Genomic DNA, 15,103 nt, shown 5'->3' with positions numbered 1-15,103 from the left:
TTTTGGAAGAGGTTGAAAAACTTTTGATGATTTTTCTCCCCCCACCGTCCACCACAAAGGTAAGAAATCCTATTCATAATCCTTTTTTTTATTTTTACACGTTCATGTTAGCGTAATCTTTCATACGGAAGATTACGATAACGCGAATATACGATTAGCCTCAGTTAGCTTTGTTTACGTAAAACATTCAGGGTGTTTGAATGGAGCTCCCTTTCCAATGAAGCGCTAGTCACTTTTTGTGGAGACCCGGGTGCTAAATGACGTGTAAACGACCTGATTTTTTTATTTTTACACGTTCATGTTAGCATAATCTTTCGTACGGAAGATTACGCTAACGCGAACGTACCATTAGCCTGGGTTAGCTTCATGTTTACGTTCAAGGTAAACATTCAGGGTGTTGGAACGGATTAAAAGGATTTTACATTACTTTTAATGGGAAAAAAACGATTTCCGTGATCGTACAAATCGGTTTTCGAACAGTGTTCTGGAACGGATTATGGTTGAGAACCGAGTTTCCACTGTATATATATATATATATATATATATATATATATATATATATATATATATATATATATATATTTACCGGTGATCTCAGACCCCCTGACCTCAAAATGATGTTAAGTAGAAAATATATATATATAACTCCCCTGGTTTCGATTGAACATGAATTCACGTGTTTATATTCACACAGATAAAATGAGAATTGGAGCGTGTAAGAACGGGAGTTTGAGGCGAAGTAATAAATGTCGGAGCAAACGGGAGCTTTATTACCATAGCTCTTCAAAACAGGGCACAAAAACAATAGCACATTGCTATCTCTCAAACCAGGAGAATGAACAGAGCAACCTTCTGCCCCTGTCCTACTGTAAGTCTCTACTCTACCACAGTGTTCCGTGGGTGAATTATGTAAACCTACGACAGAATATATCTAAACATACATGAGTAATTCCGAAAATATGTCAATGTTTGAGGTCTCATGTGAAAATAAGTTGCGATATATTTCTTCTTCATGCCAGTGTGATTGTTACAGTATTGTATTATTTTGATTTTTTTTCTTCTAATGTCCGGTTCTCTCGACTCCTCTTCTTAACTGACGCCATGAAGTGACACTCAGCGTACTCTCCTTCAGTGTTGTTTTGCACGAACAGATCAAGACTTGAATCGTAGCACAATGAGATAGAGTCAGTAATAACCGGGACTATGTCCCACAAAGTCAAACATACTGTATAAGGAAATCCTCTTGTGAATGAAAAACAGAATGGCGTACACTCTCCGGGGAAGTTGCGTCATCCAGCCTCTTCTGGGAAGAAGACGTCAAAGATTTGGAATACAATCCGGAATAGACATCGCAAAATGCATGGGAATGGATCGAAATGGTTAGGATTTGGTTCCGGAATAGCCGAAGATCCGGATTATAAAATTCGCAATATGCAAAGATTTTTCGGAAGAAATACAGTAGAAATCGTCCGAACCAAACTTTTTATCCGGATTTCACGAAGATCCTTCTGTATTTGTCTGTGCTCTGCTTGTTGTGTAAAATAACCCAAAAATCAACAGACAGGTAAAAACACATTTTATTAATATAGTAATAAAAGCTTCAATCCAATCATTCACCTCCTTGACCTACAATATATACAAAAACACTTTTACAAAAAATGGCAAAATGTATTCTAAAAAACATCAAAATGGAAAGCTTAGAATTAGGACTGCAACAATGAATGGACAAAATTAATTTAAATTGATTATTAAAAGCATTGGCACCCTTTTTTTTATCATCGATTTGTTGTGGTGCGTGATTTATGTGTCACTTAGAACGCTAATTCAATGCAAAAAAGAATACACTTAATTTTGTTGTGAAGTAGTGTGGTTGGGCTTTGAGGGGATATTCGTGTAGTACCACTTCAATCCAGCAGACCATATTGTGATGCACGAGGTCCTCTTGATCTAATGAAATAACCATGCACTCCTCTAATGATACCTCTCCTTTTTGCACTCAATAAAAAATGTATCTCACATATTTGCAGGTGTACACAATACATTTGTCTGCATTTTGTTTGTTATATGAAAAACACTTGGATTTTTATTGTTTTATATTACAAAATATTCTCTTTTTCTGGGCACTATTTTTCTCTGTGTACACTACTTCAATGTTGGTGGAAGTTTAAAACATGTTTAAAAAAAAAAATCTGATTCTTCGGTTATTAAAATAAGTTAGTTGCAGGTCCTTTTGGAATTATGCGGTGACAAGGCCGAATCCATTAGGCTCCCCGACAGATCCACCGAGTTTGCGTCCAGAATATTCTCCGATAAAGGATCCGTCCTCACTGAATTCGCCTCCGCCGTCGGCGTAATCCACCAGGCTGTCCCTGCTGACGCTGTCCCCGGCCTCATCTTCGGCACGCAGGGAACACGAGCTGGCCCTCAGTGGCTTCTCATCGCTCTCACTGCCATTTACAACAGAACAGGGTCAGCAGTGACGCGCATAAACAAAGACATCACAGAGCACAACAAAGCAAGCTTCACATCTCACCCTGCTAATACTACTAATAATAATAATGAATGACAGTAAAAATATAATTTGTTACAGTTACCAGTCACTCCATTTAATGAGTGATTACATTATCCCCAGATTACTAAAACCGAAACATAGAGCTCTGAAAGTAACTATCTAATTACAAATTATCGTACATACTCGCAGATTCATGGAAGTTATTATGGAACTCAAGGAACAACCAACATGGCATCGCGTACAACTGGATTTCAATAAAATAGTGTCACTACCGTAAACAAGCAATGAGGCTCGTTCTTAAAGTGATAGCTACTTCTGATGGTGGTTAACAATACTTGTATTCAATCACACCACAGAAAGGATAATCAAACATACAATGCAGCAAGAGAGAAACCCAGCCCGGCCGGAAACAGGACCAAATGATCGAAATTTCCAGCCGGACCCGAATTTCGGTTTGGGTTCCAGTCCTAAAATTTTACCTGTACACACAACAAAAAAAAAGAAAAAAAACAACATAAAACTCCAACCTGCGGAAGCAATAAAGCCCTCATACAGTATTTTTTGTGCTTGTATAATCTTGAAGGCTTCCAAACCATCACATATCCATGTTTTCATTTTTAGGTCCTGCCCAAAGCGTTTCTTTTCTTTTTTTCTACAAGAACAACAAACCATTCAAAAATCAATGGAGAAAACATGAGCACAGAATTTAGGGGAAACGTGTTCTGAATTCTGGTCTTTTCTTTGTAAAATTATTTTCACAGTACACCATGCCTAAAAAAGTGAAAACGTCTTGGACGGTACTAAGCAACCGAAGAGGAAATCTTCAAGTGGTTTGAAGCACATATACAAAATAGATATGGAGTGTCTCAAGTAAGTGTTGTTTTGCAAGCTCTCAAGATCAACAAGAAATATGAAGACTTCAGTGCTTCTACAGGTTAGTGTACATGTTTACTTATATTTATTTTTTTACGTGGCGATAGGTACAGGTGGTTGGCTTAAATTAGAGTATATACTTAGATTTTTATCCGTGTCATAATCCTGCAGCCATTTTTCCGTCTTTAAACCCCCAAATTTCTGTTGCTGCCCTTCCCATGTAGCTTTCTTAGCTTAGCATCGAAGCCCAACCGGCAGCCCTGTTTCTGTTTGCACTCCCTACGGCGCCTCCGGTGGTCCGTAAACGTGCAAGCAACCCACAGAGATTCGGAGGCCTCTTGAATTTATTTTAGGATATCATGGGTTGCATATAAATTGCCCCAAAACTCATAATCCAGACTTAGTCACAAATGTGTGAGCTCCTGGCGACGGTTGTCATTAATAACAAAGGATGTTTCCTGGAAAGAAGGCAAAATACCGTAGTTAAAAAAAAAACAGTAATAAATAACTATTAGCCGTTTGCCGCTGCACCCATGCGCTAACCCATGTACTAATCCGTGCTTCCGCATTTTGCCTCTACACTATTCAGAGTGGGGCAATGACAGATTATCATTTTCAGGGGGTCCATAATCCGGTTGGTAACGGATAACTTTTCTTTAGTAATGTGCCCAACACTGATACGTAATCATATGTCAGACTGAGCAAAATAAACGCAGAAGAAACTAATCCCATGCAGAGTGGGCAAATCAGTTTCGTTTTTGTTCTTGAGTGGGGTGAAGATGTGGTTGCTATGTGGCGAAAGGGAGGCGGTGGTGTTTTGCTACAATTACTTCGCTAATTGCTAATTGCTACGGCTCTGGGTCCAAAGGCAATTTCAAATCTCTTTGGCGCCGTGATGGAAATTCTAAAAAGTCGAGCTCATTCCAATCCTGAAAAGAAACGTGTGTGTGTGTGTGTGTGTGTGTGTGTGTGTGTGTGTGTGTGTGTGTGTGTGTAAGGTTGATGTTGAAGGCTGAGATTGAGTTAGGGAGAGGGATAAGGTAGGGAGGTGGCAGAGAGAGATGGTGGCATACACAATCCCAGACAAACAGCCTGTCATTCCTGGTATTCCCGAAGGAACGAGAAGATTAGATGCCAATTTCAGAACGGGCGACCGGCCAACATACTCGTTGTCTTACAGCGAGATGCTAGGTCACCTTAATACGGGATATTTCTCCCTCTGTGTCCTGCTTTATAAATCCTGACCCAACCCCCCACGTCCCTTTTGATTTAGTATTCAAAACACAACGCAGTAATGTGCAGAGGTGGCTGCTATTTATCATTGAGTAGTGACTTCCCGAGTGGGGACTTTGAGGGAGCTTCAGCAGTCCCAGTACAAGATACTTTTGTGATCTTGAAAGGCTTTAATTGAATCCAATGTAAAAAGATAAGTACAGTAAAGTCCAGTCATTTTGCTACATTCGAAACACTGCCGTTTTAAAAACAGTGCAGCTTGTTCTTTAAAAACAAATTCCTCACCTGTATATGCATGCCAACGTTTTGACATAACTCTAAATTTTATCGTGCACTGTATTTTTATCATGGCGATCCCGTTCTTTGGGTGTGCACAAAGCATCATCCCTCTCTGATTCTAACTGACGAAGGGGCTTCATCATCTTTTTTACCAAAAAAAATGTTCTATACTTATCCATATCTTTGCTTCTATCGACACCAGAGGTCAGGATTTTTTGGGGGACTCAGAGAGCCATAAAAGCAAAGTATTTGGATTTTTTTGGGGGTGATTGAGTCACACAATGTATTTTGAGACAAATTCAACAAAACCACAAAACCTGCTCTCCAGACAAAATCTTATTTTACAGCACATTTTATTTGACTGTGTGACATTTGATGACTTGATAAAATCTACAAAATAATAATTTTAATGCCAGATCCCCTGTCCCATATGAATACACCACTAAAAATTGATCTCCCTCTCACAGTTACTTAAAGCTCATTTTGAATGTCAGTCCGTCAAAGATAAGGGTTTCAAGGTGCGGGCAAAGTTCATTTGCAAAAATGTCGAAAAATTCCGCAAACGAAGATCCCGACTTGTTCACCTTAAGTGTAGGCAGCAGATGGCAGGAAACAGGAGGTACTGCTTGCCCCCTTTGCATAGCTCCACCCATCCCTACCTCTCATAGAATCAAATTGCTTTGTGTGCTTTGCTGATGTTTTAGCGTATTTACAGTTAGTTTTGTGGATTTTCATCATAAGGTGTCTCAAGAGTGAACGTGCATTGTTTAATGAACATGCATATATGGGATTCCTTGGCGATCCACAGACAAAATAAGTTTATCTTGGGGGACACTTTGAGTGTAAACTGTACTTTAAAATGTGGCCTATATATACTGGACAAAACTATCTCGTATTTAAGTGTAGGTTTGCCTACAAGTGCACTAGAATAGGCTTCGCTTACGCAAATTTACACGGGTAAAATTTGCGTGAAATCAATTTTGTCTCTGACCCATATGTTCTCATGAAAAGTCATATTTAACTCGCAAGCCATAAGTTCCTAACACCTGTCCAACACGCTGCTTCGCTACGCTTACTGGGAGGGGGTTCATGCACCCAAAAGCGCTAGATACATGAAGCCACACAAGAAAGTGGGGGCTTCTTTGATATTTGGAAAAATATCTGATCAAAGCCACTCCTGCTGTCTAATGTTGATATATTATACTGAAATTATTCCCATTGTCATGCAAAAACATTTGTATGCCGAATTTCTGGCAATTTTATTGCTGTTCAGTTTTTTTTCATTAAATTGATTTCGGGACACACACAAAAATTGTGTTATGATGACACAACACTTCACTGAACCCAGACCTTTTACCTTGGACCAGTTTTTTTTTTTTGTGGTTCCCTGGAACCAAATCATTGCAGGTCAATGGTCAGACAAAAGTAATTACTGTGAGCCCGTTGATGTGCCTCCACACCATCACTCAGCTTCTCTTAGGGCGAGCTGTGGAAAGCTGTTGGAAGAGCAGCTGAGACCAACTTATACCCAAAATCCCGAAGGAGCTGGGCCTAGAAGCATTGAGCCTTTCTCCCCCTTTTCATAAAACCTTTTTTTTCTCTTTTATCGGCCTATTCAAAGTCACTGTGGGCGGGCAATGGCGTTCGTGGCATTACACCGCGCCACGATAACAGCCACTTATCATCACCGGGCAACAATCATCAGCTTAAGGAGGTTTGATAAGACTTGAATTGTGGACTATATGTGGCCTGCTTGCTAGAACCTCCTCATGGAATTGAAGAGAAAAGGCAAGATAAAGTTGCTTGTTAAAATTCCACATGAAGGAGACTTTTCTAGAAATCATAAAGTGTGACTTATTTGCGCAAAAGCACTGCAGTCAAATCTGCCACAATTTTCTCAATAACTACTTTATAATATCCTATAATAATAGCTGCTTGTCATTTAGAATAGAGCTTGGCTCGCCGACCTCATAAAAACCTTCTTTTTGTGATTGAATAGCACCAAGGGAGTTTGTACCAGTTTGAAATGTATTTTATAAAATGGCCATTTTTATTGTTACGAGTTTGTAATTATTAGAAGTAGGGTTAAAATTAGGGCTAAAACTAATGGTTATTTTACCATTCAATAAATTGGTCTATTATTTTTTCGATTGTTTAATGAATGTTTTAAAAAACACGTTTTTAATTTATTCCACTCGATTCTTGCACGAAAGAATAGAGTGTGCGATAAAATCTACCGCAGATCAAATCATTCAATGCTCTTACCGTATTTTTAGCACCATAAGGCGCACCTAAAAGCCTTTAGTTTTTTAAAAAGCTGACCATGCGCCTTATAATACGGTGCGCCTTATATATGGATCAGTATTGAATCGCAAGGTCTTGCAACTAAGGCAAGCAGCCGCCGACTTGATTTTCCTCCATAGAAGAAGTAGTCTGCAATCCATGCTGGGATATATATACATATCAGCGTTTAATTTACAAACAAATGTAGCAATCAACATTTGAATCGGTCACTATTGGCAAAAGTTATTCTGAGGTAAAGGAGGCGGGTCCTTTTAAGCATTTACAGGCTCGCATAGGCTAAAGTGGGGCAAAACAAAGCCTGCAATTGGCCAAAAAATATGTGAATCACAAGTTTAATTGGTGTACTGCCTAGAGAAAATATTTTTACTAGTCTGTTTATTTGTTAACAGGAATTATGGGGCTAAACAGACAGCTAGCAACAAGCAACGTCCGTCAATGTAGAGATGCTTTTCGGTGGATTATTTATTTATTTTTGTTGGCATTATTGCGTCTTTTGAAGTATTTGAATATTTTACACAGTGGACCATGGTTGCGTATTATCATTGAATGTGATGGCTGCAGCTTCTACTGCGACTCAGTTAGATATAGAACATTATTTTGCAAACTCTGAGGAAGGTATTATCTGATATGTCAAACATGCTTCGGTAATCAGCAATGCCCCTGCGCTGAGAAGACAGATACCGCCTGGTTTCTTTCTTTTGCATCATTTAGGTAAACCCGGTGAGTCATTTAATAATTGCGCTCTTTTGCAGACTATAAGGTGGACTCAAAAACAGATAAATAGCAAAGATATTTTATTCACAAATGTCACAATACCGATTTGGAGGACTGTATTTCCGGGATTATAAAGCACACTCAAAAACTCCAAATTGTTCCCGAAATTTGAATGTGCGCTTTATAATACGATGCGCCTAATGTACAGGAAAAAAATGAAAGTGCATTTAAATGTACATGTATTTATTTATTTGTATCCTAATCCTAGCTATTATTATAGTTATAATCCCTTTGTGCCTTATATATGAAAAATATATCACCCAAAAATAATTTGGAGGGGTGGAATTTTTTATTTGGTGTACCTTAGATAGGTAAAATATAGGCAAAACAACAGGCTCCACATTGTTTCCTTTTTGTTAGCTATTAACTGTTCATTGAGTTTCTAGTATTTATTATGTATTGACTATTTGTTAAAATTAAACCCTTCCAATAATCCCCTTTATTTTATGTGTTTGCCAATTTTTAGATGGTTGATTTTTAGAATGGCTAAATCATCACGTCAATTCGTTTTACCCAGCCCCAATTTTAATTATGTGTTCTTTGAAAGGTATGAAATTGGGATCGCTGACCCTAGATTAAATGAAATATTCTTTTTATCTGCAATAAAAAAGTGGGAAGTCATTTTTAAATGTGTGTTTCATTCGTTTTCCTGTATGTTTAAATTATTGACCATTTGGAGCTTATCCCCAGTGCCTAGTAATTCCAGTGACCATTGTCACTTTTATATGTAATTAATGAAACAGTACTCTTAACATAACTGAATTGGAGGATAAAATAGTTTGGGAGGCTTTGCATTTGGCTGAACTTAATACGGAATTGTTAATCATGCAAAACTTGAGGAAATAGTCAATGGTTTTGGCATCAAATCTATGTTAATCTGTAAATAGGCTAGCTAATCAAAAAGCATGCAGTGAGCAGCCAGGCTAACCTGTCACCAACAACTAAAAGTAGCAACGGCTAGGGCTACAAATGGGAATTAAAAACAACAAGAAACACATCAAAATCAGCGCTAACGCCAGCCTAGCCGAGTAAAAAACACTGTGTTAGCAGCCAGGCTAACCAGGGATGAACAGTGGAAAGCAATACCTGCTACTACGAGAAATGCGAAGCCGGCCGAAATTAACCTAAGAGACACGGCAAAACCAGCGCTAATGCCAGGCTAGCCGGTCAAAAGCCACTCTGTTAACAGCCAGACTAACACGGAACTAAAAACCAAAAGCAGCAACTACTACGGCAATAAATGTGAAACCGGCCGGGAATAAACCATGGAAACTGCAAAACCTGCGCTAACGCCAGGCTAGCCAGCCAAACAACACACGGTGGGCCAGCAACCGCCACCAGGGAACAGACAAGATATGAAAGCCGTTGGCTGCTCCCAGCGGGGAGCTAGCTGGACAATTTCTTACCTATTGCGACCCATGCGGTAAAATGCAAAAGCGAAATGGCACAATTGCCTACCTAAAATCGCTGTCCGTTTTAGAGCTCACCTCCCATGTTGGTAATGGAATTCTCCATTTTTAAAGTGTTGGTGTTTTTCAATGACCTCACAGCTCTAAAAAAAAGCCAGATGGGTCAATCTTAAGTCTAAATTTCTTGAATCCCTCAGCAAGTTAAATAGGTTGCAAAAATCTGTTTGGGAATACCTTTAAACTAAAAGTGGTTGGGCAAACAACATCTTACCAAATGTGCTAATTCTTAGGAAAAGGGGAAAATTGCTGAAGGTAAAAGAAAAAAATAGAATCCCACTGACGGAAGTAAGCATACCCTGAGTCCTGACACCTGCTGTTTTTGCAGTGGGCAGCTGAGGGGCTGTCTCTTAAGAGAAATCGTTGGTAGCATAATTACCACTTGTCAGCTCTCCGGACACGTGGCAAAGCAGTGGGTGGCTTATTGCCTTTAGAGACTCAAAGGGCATAAGAGAGGCCCAGGATCTGGCGTTAAAGTCTGGGAAACAACATCATAGTCAGGCTGAGGGTACTCTGGGGGGATGGCAGTCACAACAGCTTCATGACGCCAAGCATGAGAGGCATTCTAAACAGAGCAGCAGTCTCGCTTCTACACTCAATTCCCAACACCTCCTGCAGCAAGACACTGGAGTTGAATACATATTTTGATTCAAATCCTCGACAATATGAAAGCGGTAGGGCATCAACATTTGGAATGAATCATTCCTTTATAACAGGGGTGGGCCCTGTAAGGCTTTTTAACAACACGAAATATGTAAAAATATAATGAAAATAGATGTCATTTCAAATAAAGTACAATAATACCTTGCAGCATCATGGTTCACTTAATGCAGTTTGGCTACTTCACAGATTCTCATTGTGCAACTGTGTTATGCATTCTGATTGGATGAATAGTGACCCGCCCCTTTTCTGCTTGTGTCTTCCAGTGCGTCAACGACGTTGCAGTCTGAGGTTGAACGTACGTGTAATGGCTTCCTGCATTATGGATGTGCGAATCTTTTTCAACTTCAAGTTTCCATCATGTCAACAAGACACTCAAAATCACTTAAAAGCACAGGAAGATGCTTTCTATTGCCAATAAACTTGAACTTCTTGACCCACTAAACCTGCTCTGGTTACACATGCCGCTCTTTGACGCTCGTTGGTGGCTCCATGGCTTTTTCAAAATTGTTTGATGATGGAAAATTTAAGGTTACTGTAAAAGGGAAAACATGATGTTTCCAATTAATATAGATAGATACAGTATGTATTTCGTTCCTTGTAAGTCTTATATATTATTTCATTTTTGGTGGCTCTAGACTTACTTTTGGTCCAGTATGGCTTTAAACATTTTGGGTAGCCAACTGGAAAGTAAATGCAGTTTTCCATACATTCACATGAGGGTAATAAAGTAAAGTAAGAGAGTAAGAATGAAATTGATCAATATAGTTGTGCAATATTATTTTTGCGCAATATCATTTTTAAAATAGTAATTTGAAATAAAAGAAGTTATTTGATTTTGTGTTGTATTAAGTTCAATTCTTTGATTCGTGAAACAAATACTCTAGCCTGTAAAGTTGGTGTGTTCTTGGGTTTCGATGTATAATAAACTATTTAACAATTACTTGCAAAATAAATCCTACAGGTATTGACTATCACGGGACATTTCTGGAACACAACCCTGTGAAAAATGAAGAGCTCATTGTAGTACTAATTGAAAAAAAAAACATACTGTATTTTTTGGGGGGTGGCAGGTTCATCCTCATTGGCGCTTTGTTTGTCTTCTACAAAAATACTATTACAGAGAGTACAAAACTATTACAAAAATAAAATCCAATTTTGAAACAGGTCTGTTTTGATTATGAAAATAAGTAAACATACTATAGGAGTACTAGTTCATGTTTTCAGGAAAAATAAGAAAGCTGAAAAAGTTGCCATTCGTATTGTAGGATGCAAATATGAATAAAACAGGCCTACTCTAAATTTCAGAACAAAAGAGTTTTTCTGCTGTGATTTAGGATCTTGTATCAGTATTGTCACACACACGCCACTGCCCATCAATGCCGAGCAAAAGAGAAAGAAAAAGAAAGAAAGAGAGATGGAAATTAGAGGAAGAAAAGAGAGAGGAAAGAGAAAGAGAGAAGGGGAGAGAAGGATAAAGAGAGATAGAGAGAAAGGTAGAGAAAGAAAGAAAGAGAGAGGGAGGAGGGCAAGCAAATGAAAGGGAAATAAAGAGTGAGAGAAATAGAGAAAGAAAAGGAAAAACAGAAATAAAGTCAGAGATAAAGAAACACCCAAATCACCTCTCTTTACCCAATATCTCACAAATAAATTGAGAAATATTCCTTCCAAGAGCCAGCTCAGAGAGCTGGTTCTTTCATGAACGACACATCACTAATTCAAACTGGAACTGAAGGCATGCAACTGTTAAGCTCTACGGAGTGGCACCCTGGCACTTTTCAAAAATGTTTACTAGTTTAAAAAGATGAAGGAAAGCTATATATATATATATATATATATATATATATATATATATATATATATATATATATATATATATATATATATATATATTTTTTTTTTTAATAGGGTTTCTGTAGGAGGACAGACATGACACAAACATTTTTAACATTTTCCAATGCTGTAAAAATTTGTAGAATAAATATTACATTTCAACTACTTCGGCACATCTCTCCTGTGCTCATTTTCCTTTCTCTCCCGTGTTTCCTGTTGCAGCCGAGCAGAGCGCAAGCCCTGCCGCTTTCAAACAGGCAGCATCACAATGTAGTGCTACACTCCTTATTTAAAAAAAAGAAATCCCATTAAACAGACGTTTTTTAAGTAATAAATAAGCTGTTTTTAATGAAGAGATTTCTGATTTTTGCCAGTATATATTCAGAATGACATCTAGGGATATTGTTTGTGTTTTGCTGCTCAGACCCAGTGGTTCTCAAATAGTAGGGATCTGTTAATTTGATTTTATTTAATTAATCTTTTCAAAAGGTTGCTGTTTTTGTATACCTGTACACATATGAATACATGCCACGTTTTATTACAGTGCTTTTGTTGTCTGAATAAGGGGCACGCTCTATGTTTTGTTCCTGTTTTTTTTTCTCGAATCATCAATGACATCTAAAATTAAATTAGTTCATCCTATTTTTTAATTTTATCATAGCGATTTAACATACTGTAACTCATTAATATTGTAAAAAAGTTCAACTTAAGGCGGTGCACTAAAACCGAGTACACAGGAAGCATTGCATTACACTTGGACTTTTTGAATGACGGCAAATATAGCTGCATACAGTATGTGTTGCGTTCATTATAAGGCTTATAAAACGCTTTTACAATTTTGTGCATCAAGACAAATTAGTTTTTTTTTTGTTCCAATATGGCTCTTTGAACATTTTGGGTACCCAAACCCCTGGCGTAGGTGTAATTGCATAGCCCTTCACTGGGTTCTGGACACTTTGCCTGCTGAAGTGTAACCAGGTCTAAATCCACGGTGGTCCTATCCTTCACACTGGTGACTGTTATTACAGTGAGTCAATGACCTCCACCTGAGTGAATACTCTGAGACAAAAACAATATCTCCAGGAAAGCATAGCGTGTTTGAGCCATGTCAGGGCGTGCACTGCAGTGACTGAGCTGTCGGCCAGATTCACTTTTATGCCCACAAATTGCTTCGGGCCCGCAAAGAAACCTTCTTATCGCTTTGTGGAGCTCCAGCGCACGACGAGTTCGAAGGCGCCCGAAACAACACGATTCTTCCTGTTGAATTATTGTCTTGGCAAGCGTCACGGGAATGCAATTGGCAGCCGACGTGCAATTGTGACTCACTAGGTTTAGAAAGGAAGAAGGCAGAAAGGGCTTTTTAGTTGATTCTTTTGTGTATGTTTTCAAACAGAAAGAAGCAATCGCAAAGCAAAACACAATCCAATCGATTTTACTTTCTGTCAGTAAAATTCTGATGAGAAAATACACTACGACACTTTGGATATTCATTTCATTTCATATATATATATATATATATATATATATATATATATATATATATATATATATATATACACCGTATTTTCCGCACTATAAGGCGCACCTTAAAGTCTTTTTTTTTTTCAAAAGCTGACCATGCGCCTTATATATGGCTCAACATTAAATCGCAAGGTCTCGAAACTTACGCAACAGCCGCCGACTCGAATTTCCCCCAAACGTGGAGTAGTCCGCGGTGTATGCTGGTATTTATATACCGGCGTTTCATTGGCTAACCAATGTGTCAATCATCATTTGAATCGATCGCTATTGGCTAAAGTTATTCGGAGCCTCGGATAGGCTAGAGGGCCGAAACAAACCCTGCAATTGGCTGAAAAAGATGTGTCAATCATCGGTTAAATCGATCGTCATTGGCTGAAGTTATTCGGAGCCTCGGATAGGCTAGAGGCCCAAAACAAACCCTACAATTGGCCGAAAAAGATGTGTCAATCATCAGTTAAATCAATCGCTTTTGCCTGAAGTTATTCGGAGCCTCGGATAGGCTAGAGGCCCAAAACAAACCCTGTAATTGGCCGAAAAGGTGACTGAATAGCAAGCTTGCAAAACTATGCCATAAAGAAACATGTTTCATTAGTCTGTATTTGTAAATATTTTACTCTCCTGGATTTACTACACTCACGGTTGTAAGAAGACCATTGTTGCGTATCATTATTGAACGTGAGAACTTAGGTGAGCTATGCGGCTTTAAATTTTCCCGGTATCTTGTTTTAGAACGATCTTGATGTTGCTGTGATGAGTTGAGTGAATTAAACTCAATTCCAAGTGTTTATTGTCATAAGCACAGTAAAGTTGCGAGCGAAAAAGAAAATAGAACCTAAGGAATGGTTGGCATTTCTTGAATCCCAAGACTTTAACCTTCCGAATGATATTTGAAATGATGCATTTGAGTGACATCGTACGGACACTGCATCCGCACGAGTCTACGATACGTATTTGCTTCTTTGAAAGCTTTGGGAATGTTAAGAGGGTAATCAGTTTGAATGAATCATCTGACTGTTTTGTCGACGTTCCCATTGTAGCGCCTTATAACCCGGTGCGCCTTAACTATGGAAGATATAGGACCAAAAACTATTTTTTTGGGGGTGCGCCCTATAACCCGGTGCGCCCTATAGTGCGGAAAATACGGTATATGTATTCATCAGAATTTTACTGACAGAAAGTAAAATCGATTGGATCGTGTTTTGTTTTGCGATTGCTTGATAATGAATGAATGAAAACTTTATTTCGAACATAAAAATAAAAACAGGACAAAAACAATGAGTCAACAACGAAATAATGTCACACAACATGTTCGAAAAGGGGTAGTCAGAAGCAGATGCTTATTTTTCCTACCCCTTTATCTTCCCTATTAAATACATTTTATAGATAGCTCCTCTTGTGTCCAATACAACAAAATCTCATGGATATACTTATTACATAGGTCAGATATCAATAATTATAATAGTTACAATAATCACATATTTTATACACTAATCTTCGCAATACCCATCCCTCAACGTCATAATGCGCATAATGTCACTGCGGCACCAGTGATAATATCAATAAAAATAAACACAATACTTATAACAGTTCTGATGTGATAATAGCACAATAACAACAAGTTAGCCATAGTTTGAAGTGCAGTATATAT

The 15,103-nt window shown here is 38.3% G+C and overlaps 1 protein-coding gene across 14 annotated transcripts in view; it reads right to left on the bottom strand.

Annotated features, from left to right (window-relative positions):
• Positions 1–1,559: 1,559 nt before the first annotated feature.
• The window catches only part of chl1a (cell adhesion molecule L1-like a), a 100,842-nt gene continuing 87,298 nt past the window's right edge, over positions 1,560–15,103 (bottom strand). For 12 of the 14 annotated variants that reach the window (XM_088332034.1, XM_088332038.1, XM_088332041.1 and 9 more), the window contains one exon: positions 1,560–2,447. In XM_088332034.1, the coding sequence (XP_088188160.1) occupies positions 2,237–2,447 (211 nt within the window). In that variant the 3' untranslated portion in view covers positions 1,560–2,236. The remainder of the gene's footprint in view (positions 2,448–15,103) is intronic. The other 2 variants (XM_088332040.1, XM_088332043.1) reach the window with 1 other exon arrangement.

Source organism: Urocampus carinirostris, chromosome 3, assembly GCF_059441175.1.
Source record: "Urocampus carinirostris isolate Australia breed hairy pipefish chromosome 3, RoL_Ucar_1.0, whole genome shotgun sequence".
In the NCBI taxonomy this organism is placed as follows: Eukaryota; Metazoa; Chordata; class Actinopteri; order Syngnathiformes; family Syngnathidae; genus Urocampus; species Urocampus carinirostris.
Note: the sequence above shows the minus strand (reverse complement) of the source record. Positions and strands in the feature narration are given on the sequence as shown.